Source organism: Hemibagrus wyckioides, linkage group LG04, assembly GCF_019097595.1.
Source record: "Hemibagrus wyckioides isolate EC202008001 linkage group LG04, SWU_Hwy_1.0, whole genome shotgun sequence".
Classification (NCBI taxonomy): Eukaryota; Metazoa; Chordata; class Actinopteri; order Siluriformes; family Bagridae; genus Hemibagrus; species Hemibagrus wyckioides.
Genome location: NC_080713.1, coordinates 28,817,524 through 28,825,500, shown reverse-complemented (window position 1 = coordinate 28,825,500; position 7,977 = coordinate 28,817,524). Strand labels below are relative to the sequence as shown.

The 7,977-nt window shown below is 40.1% G+C and overlaps 1 protein-coding gene across 3 annotated transcripts; it reads right to left on the bottom strand.

Annotated features, from left to right (window-relative positions):
* Positions 1–3,197: 3,197 nt before the first annotated feature.
* LOC131352359 (protein PIGBOS1) lies at positions 3,198–4,088 on the bottom strand. Of its 3 annotated transcripts, none has more exons than XM_058388406.1 (2): positions 3,955–4,088; positions 3,198–3,637 (listed from the first exon to the last, which is right to left on the bottom strand). In XM_058388406.1, the coding sequence occupies exon 2, from the start codon at positions 3,588–3,590 to the stop codon at positions 3,423–3,425; it is 168 nt and encodes a 55-aa protein (XP_058244389.1). In that variant the 5' UTR covers positions 3,591–3,637; positions 3,955–4,088; the 3' UTR covers positions 3,198–3,422. The 3 variants fall into 3 exon arrangements, with proteins under 3 accessions (XP_058244389.1, XP_058244388.1, XP_058244390.1); XM_058388405.1 differs by having other exon boundaries at positions 3,198–3,642; positions 3,955–4,078; XM_058388407.1 differs by having other exon boundaries at positions 3,198–3,669; positions 3,955–4,001.
* Between the last annotated feature and the right edge of the window lie 3,889 nt (positions 4,089–7,977).

Sequence of the window (7,977 nt, the reverse complement as noted above, 5' to 3'; positions counted from 1 at the left end):
TTTCTGCTTGGGTTATCCTTACAAAAGTCCGTGTGAAATGAAGTGAAGTAGCATCATGTAGATGAGATCGTGCTTTATATTCGGTGTATATAATTATTGTTTAGCATATAGAGGAAGAATTCAATTCGATTTATTTGTGTAGCGCTTTAAACAAGGGGCATTGTCTCAAAGCATCTTTACAGAAGTGTAGAAACATAGAGGGAAAAAAATTATGAAGTTAAGCTGCTATTTTATCCCTATTGCATGCTTAATGAGCAAGCCTGAGGTGATGGTGGCGAGGAAAAACTCCCTGAGATGATATGAGGAAGAAACCCTGAGAGGAACCAGACTCAGAAGGGAACCTCATCCTCATTTGAGTGACACTGGACAGTAAATAACGTAAATGTTAATAATGTCCTTTCTACTGAGAGCTCTTGAGGAACTAATGGGTCAGTGTAGTTTCTGAGTTAATTATAGACCTAATATTAATTCTTTGCAATGGCAGTTCTGCAGTCCCCTGGGTCACAGGCTGTCCATGCAGATCTATCCCCAGCAGCAGTGAGCACCACCAAGTGGTGAGACTTTGGCGTTTGGATGGATCAGGCAGGTCCGGAAAGAAGTGGCCACACTGGGAACCCAGAACACTGGGAACCCAGAACACTGGGAGCTCTGGAGTGGGATGTATAACTCAACAGAGAAAGACAGAGAGAGAGAGAGAGAGAGAGAGAGAGAGATTAAGTATGCTTGTGATCATGCGATGTTTAAAGACTATGTAGATTATGTGTAAAGAAGCTTTTATTTGTCACATACTGTAGTGTATATATTACAGCACAGTGAAATCATTTTCTTCATATAGCTGTAAGTCAATAGATTGACAAGAAATTACAGAAAATTGAACTCATCATTTCTCAAAACATTTGATTTAGAAAACATATGTAGTTTGGTTGGAATTTAAATGGAGTATTAAAGAATTGTGGCATTATAATGATTCAAAACTAAACCAGAACACACACAATGTTTTCATTAATTCATCTCCGCTATGTGCTTCATCCTGGTCAGGGATGTCTATTCCAGGAACATAAATATACACCAATCAGGCATAAAACTATGACCATTGACAAGTGAATAACACTGATGATCTCCTCATCATGGCACCTGTTAGTGGGTGGGATATATTAGGCAGCAAGTGAACATTTTGTCCTCAAAGTTGATGTTAGAGGCAGGAAAAATGGACAAGCGTAAGGATTTGAGCTTTGAGTTTGACGAAGGGATAAATTGTTATGGCTAGACCACTGGATCAGAGCATCTCCAAAGCTGCAGCTCTTGTGGGGTGTTCCCGGTCTGCAGTGGTCAGTATCTATCAAAAGTGGTCCAAGGAAGGAACAGTGGTGAACCGGCAACAGGGTCATGGACGGTCAAGGCTCATTGATGCATGTGGGGAGTGAAGGCTGCTGAAGAAGTTAATGCTGTTTCTGATAGAAAGGTGTCAGAATACACAGTGCAGGACGGGTCTGTTTTGGTAGCAAAAGGAGGACTAACAAAATATTAGGCAGGTGGTCATAATGTTATTTCTGATCAGTGTACATCAAATATGGAATGTCACTCCATAACATGGCACAAATTTGGCTTAAAACCTGGAAGAAACCCAGATGAACTTCTCAGAGACAGAAACCCAAGCTCAGGAGCAAACCCAGGACCTTGGAGCTGTGAGGCATAAGCAGTACCCACTGTACCATCATGCCACCCTGTGTAGTTTAACACTACCTCTGTCAAGTGCGTCAGCCATTCAGAACGACATCAAATGAAACTACTTGTCCAGTAAAGAGTATTGTTTGAATGTGCAATGTGTCAAAAAGTAAAATTTCCATAAACAAATTAATGGTTTTGAGTGGGATTCTGTTTTAACGTCATTTCACAAGTTTATAGTTTGAAAACACCCGCTGCTCGGGTCACTGGTCTTGTGGAGTTTTGTGTGGTTTCCTGTGTCCCTGTGAGTTTCCTCAGGGTTTTTCCATTTTATGTTGGTTTCCTCTGGGTTTTTTTGTATTTCCTCCCACCTCCTGAACTCACACTGTCATGCAGATCAGCTTTACTAAATTTCCCCTAGGTCTGAACGACTGGTTTTCACTCAGTGTTACTCTGAGTTCCTGACATAATGAACTAGCATAAAGATTTTGATTGAGACTCTCTAAGTCCCTCAGGTCATCTAAGGACGTCTGCTAATGCTGTAATATGAATAAAAATAAGTAATTTAAAGAGCAGTAATTCCTGCAGAATATACACTATACTGCCAAAAGTTCTGGCAGTATATAAGTTTTTTAGGGGTTGAGCTCAGCCCCTTAGTTCCAGTCAAAGTGGAGTTCCTTAATGCTTCAGCTTCATACCAAGACATTTTGGACAATTTCATGCTTTGTGGGAACAGTTTGGGGATGACCCCTTCCTGTTCCAACATGACTGTACACCAGTGACCAAAGCAAGGTCCATAAAGACATGGATGAGTGAGTTTGGTGTGGAGGAACTTCACAGAGTCCTGACCTCAACCTGATAGAACACCTTTGGGATGATTTAGAGCGGAGACTGTGAGAGCCAGGTCAAAAGTTTTGGGACGTCTGCCTTTACATGCACATGAATGTAATATGGAGTTGTCCCGCCCTTTGCAGCTATAACAGCTTCAACTCTTCTGGGAAGGCTTTCCACAAGGTTTAGGAGTGTGTTTATGGGAATTTTTGACCATTCCTTTAGAAGCGCATTTGTGAGGTCAGGCACTGATGTTGGACGAGAAGGTCTGGCCCACAGTCTCCGCTCTAATTCATCCCAAAGGTGTTCTATCAGGTTGAGGTCAGGACTCTGTGCAGTTCCTCCACACCAAACTCACTCATCCATGTCTTTATGGACCTTGCTTTGGTCACTGGTGTGCAGTCATGTTGGAACAGGAAGGGGTCATCCCCAAACTGTTCCCACAAACAGCATGAAATTGTCCAAAAAGTCTTGGTATGAAGCTGAAGCATTAAGGAACTCCACTTTGACTGGAACTAAGGGGCCGAGATCAACACCTGAAAAACAACACCTGAACTCAACGAGGGCTGTCCCAAAACTTTTGGCAATATAGTGAGTTTCTTGTGTAAATTTTATAACGAACTATTTCACATAAATCCCACCGTATCCCGCTTCATAAATGAGTCTAAGCCATGACAACATATTAAAACAAGATCCAAGAATTTAAAGAGAAACAACTTTATTGTTGAAGAATAAAACTTCATTATTATTATTATTCATTCTTGTGAGTCGTTTATCTCACTTATTAACATATTCAATAGCAAATTGTCTACTTTAACATTAATTGAAGTTAAAATGATGATGATGATGATGATGATGATGTTGATGATGATGAAGGTTCCTTCTTTGACCTTAGCTCCTCCTCCTCTTCATTTCCTCTCCTCCCTTCACTTCTCCGTGTTATTTAGTTCTTTATTTTCAGTCCCAGCTTCATTTCCAGCACTGGTCTTTCTTCTCTGAGGCTCGAACATGGGTCTGTAGATGTAAATTCCTCCTCCGACTCCCAGCACCGTCGCGAAGGCGATCTGATTGAAGGGGATCCGTCTGGAAAACATCACCTTCACCCTTCTTCAGCTCTCTTTCATTTAAAACAGATTTAATCCTGCTCTAGAGAAAGAGACAGCAGAGACGTGGCTGATTAAACAGAACACAAAATATATCTTAAAGTATACCTATACAACTCGAAACTCCATTCATTACACTGCAGAGTGTTTAGGCGGATGTTTTGGTTTGTTAGCCTGTATGCTAGCTGTATAGTACCTGGTGCTAGACAGCTAACTCACACAGCTAGCATACAAACCAAATCATTCAGCATTTCTCTCTTGGCTTTTTCTGTACTACACACCGCGTTTTCTCAGAGAACAGCATTTAAATATTTATCTACGTAAAATAAAGTGAATATTTATTTCATTCACTCACACGAAACAAGCTGCCTTGTTAGCGTTAGCTCCTGTGCTATAGCCGGCGGGTGCGTCCCAAACCGTGTCTCGGAAAGGGCAGTGTTGCTGACTGTTTTCAGGGGGAAATCTTTTAGGATTCGCCGGGTGACGTCACAGACTCGTTTTCACTGCACATTCATTCATTTATGATAATTAGATTTAAAAGTACTTTTAAGGGTCAGTAAGAAGGAGGAACACTTGTTATTGGGAACACTTATGATTAGTGATTGGTTAATGGGAACACTGGTGATTGATTATTGGAAACACTGGTGATTAGTGATTGTTGGGAACACTGGTGATTAGTGATTGTTGGGAACACTGGTGATTAGTGATTGTTGGGAACACTGGTGATTAGTGATTGATTATTGGGAACACTGGTGATTAGTGATTGTTGGGAACACTGGTGATTAGTGATTGATTATTGGGAACACTGGTGATTAGTGATTGGTTAATGGGAACACTGGTGATTAGTGATTGATTATTGGGAACACTGGTGATTAGTGATTGATTATTGGGAACACTGGTGATTAGTGATTGGTTGTTGGGAATGCTGGTGATTAGTGATTGATTATTGGGAACACTGGTGATTAGTGATTGATTATTGGGAACACTGGTGATTAGTGATTGGTTGTTGGGAATGCTGGTGATTAGTGATTGATTATTGGGAACACTGGTGATTAGTGATTGTTGGGAACACTGGTGATTAGTGATTGATTATTGGGAACACTGGTGATTAGTGATTGATTATTGGGAACACTGGTGATTAGTGATTGGTTGTTGGGAACACTGGTGATTAGTGATTGATTATTGGGAACACTGGTGATTAGTGATTGTTGGGAACACTGGTGATTAGTGATTGATTATTGGGAACACTGGTGATTAGTGATTGGTTGTTGGGAACACTGGTGATTAGTGATTGATTATTGGGAACAGTGGTGATTAGTGATTGATTATTGGGAACACTGGTGATTAGTGATTGGTTAATGGGAACACTGGTGATTAGTGATTGTTGGGAACACTGGTGATTAGTGATTGTTGGGAACACTGGTGATTAGTGATTGTTGGGAACACTGGTGATTAGTGATTGATTATTGGGAACACTGGTGATTAGTGATTGGTTGTTGGGAACACTGGTGATTAGTGATTGATTATTGGGAACACTGGTGATTAGTGATTGATTATTGGGAACACTGGTGATTAGTGATTGGTTAATGGGAACACTGGTGATTAGTGATTGATTATTGGGAACACTGGTGATTAGTGATTGGTTAATGGGAACACTGGTGATTAGTGATTGATTATTGGGAACACTGGTGATTAGTGATTGGTTGTTGGGAACACTGGTGATTAGTGATTGATTATTGGGAACAGTGGTGATTAGTGATTGGTTAATGGGAACACTGGTGATTAGTGATTGATTATTGGGAACACTGGTGATTAGTGATTGATTATTGGGAACACTGGTGATTAGTGATTGGTTGTTGGGAACACTGGTGATTAGTGATTGGTTAATGGGAACACTGGTGATTAGTGATTGATTATTGGGAACACTGGTGATTAGTGATTGATTATTGGGAACACTGGTGATTAGTGATTGGTTGTTGGGAATGCTGGTGATTAGTGATTGATTATTGGGAACACTGGTGATTAGTGATTGATTATTGGGAACACTGGTGATTAGTGATTGGTTGTTGGGAATGCTGGTGATTAGTGATTGATTATTGGGAACACTGGTGATTAGTGATTGTTGGGAACACTGGTGATTAGTGATTGATTATTGGGAACACTGGTGATTAGTGATTGATTATTGGGAACACTGGTGATTAGTGATTGGTTGTTGGGAACACTGGTGATTAGTGATTGATTATTGGGAACACTGGTGATTAGTGATTGTTGGGAACACTGGTGATTAGTGATTGATTATTGGGAACACTGGTGATTAGTGATTGGTTAATGGGAACACTGGTGATTAGTGATTGATTATTGGGAACAGTGGTGATTAGTGATTGATTATTGGGAACACTGGTGATTAGTGATTGGTTGTTGGGAATGCTGGTGATTAGTGATTGATTATTGGGAACACTGGTGATTAGTGATTGATTATTGGGAACACTGGTGATTAGTGATTGGTTGTTGGGAATGCTGGTGATTAGTGATTGATTATTGGGAACACTGGTGATTAGTGATTGTTGGGAACACTGGTGATTAGTGATTGATTATTGGGAACACTGGTGATTAGTGATTGATTATTGGGAACACTGGTGATTAGTGATTGGTTAATGGGAACACTGGTGATTAGTGATTGATTATTGGGAACACTGGTGATTAGTGATTGGTTAATGGGAACACTGGTGATTATTGATTGTTGGGAACACTGGTGATTAGTGATTGGTTGTTGGGAACACTGGTGATTAGTGATTGATTATTGGGAACAGTGGTGATTAGTGATTGGTTAATGGGAACACTGGTGATTAGTGATTGATTATTGGGAACACTGGTGATTAGTGATTGATTATTGGGAACACTGGTGATTAGTGATTGGTTATTGGGAACACTGGTGATTAGTGATTGGTTAATGGGAACACTGGTGATTAGTGATTGGTTAATGGGAACACTGGTGATTAGTGATTGGTTAATGGGAACACTGGTGATTAGTGATTGGTTAATGGGAACACTGGTGATTAGTGATTGGTTAATGGGAACACTGGTGATTAGTGATTGGTTAATGGGAACACTGGTGATTAGTGATTGGTTAATGGGAACGCTGGTGATTAGTGATTGGTTATTGGGAACACTGGTGATTAGTGATTGGTTGTTGGGAACACTGGTGATTAGTGATTGGTTGTTGGGAACACTGGTGATTAGTGATTGATTATTGGGAACACTGGTGATTAGTGACTGGTTAATGGGAACACTGGTGATTAGTGATTGATTATTGGGAACACTGGTGATTAGTGATTGGTTAATGGGAACACTGGTGATTAGTGATTGTTGGGAACAGTGGTGATTAGTGATTGGTTATTGGGAACACTGGTGATTAGTGATTGGTTATTGGGAACACTGGTGATTAGTGATTGGTTATTGGGAACACTGGTGATTAGTGATTGGTTAATGGGAACATTGGTGATTAGTGATTGGTTAATGGGAACATTAGTGATTGGTTATTGGGAACACTGGTGATTGGTTATTGGGAACACTGGTGATTAGTGATTGATTAGTGGGAACACTGGTGATTGGTTAGTGGGAACACTGGTGATTAGTGATTGATTAGTGGGAACACTGGTGATTAGTGATTGGTTAATGGGAACATTGGTGATTAGTGATTGGTTAATGGGAACATTAGTGATTGGTTATTGGGAACACTGGTGATTAGTGATTGGTTATTGGGAACACTGGTGATTAGTGATTGATTAGTGGGAACACTGGTGATTAGTGATTGGTTATTGGGAACACTGGTGATTAGTGATTGGTTATTGGGAACACTGGTGATTAGTGATTGGTTAATGGGAACACTGGTGATTAGTGATTGGTTAATGGGAACACTGGTGATTAGTGATTGGTTAATGGGAACACTGGTGATTAGTGATTGGTTATTGGGAACACTGGTGATTAGTGATTGTTCAGTACTGTGTCATGTTATAGGAAAGTAATGATCAGGGGTGGTACGGCTGTGATTATTTGTACCACAGATTATTGATTATAGATTATTTTTTATCTATTTATAATTACATTTAATGTTGTGGAAGTTCCTCATAACATGATATCACGACATTATAGACATAATATAAACATAATATAACATGATATAAACATCCTTCCCTCATCAGTCTCTCCTTAAGTAAACAACGAAAAAATACAGCTTGCCATGTTACAGAGAAACCGCAAAGTGTAAACTCCTCTGTCCTGAAGAAGTCAGAAACCTGAATTTACAGATTAACCACGGACTGTTACGAGGCTCTGACACTGGAGACTCCTTCCATACATCAACACCTTGCAGATAACT

Excerpts from the sequence above, each read along its gene's own strand:
- LOC131352359 (XM_058388406.1), bottom strand. The coding sequence starts at position 3,590 with ATGTTTTCCAGACGGATCCCCTTCAATCAGATCGCCTTCGCGACGGTG.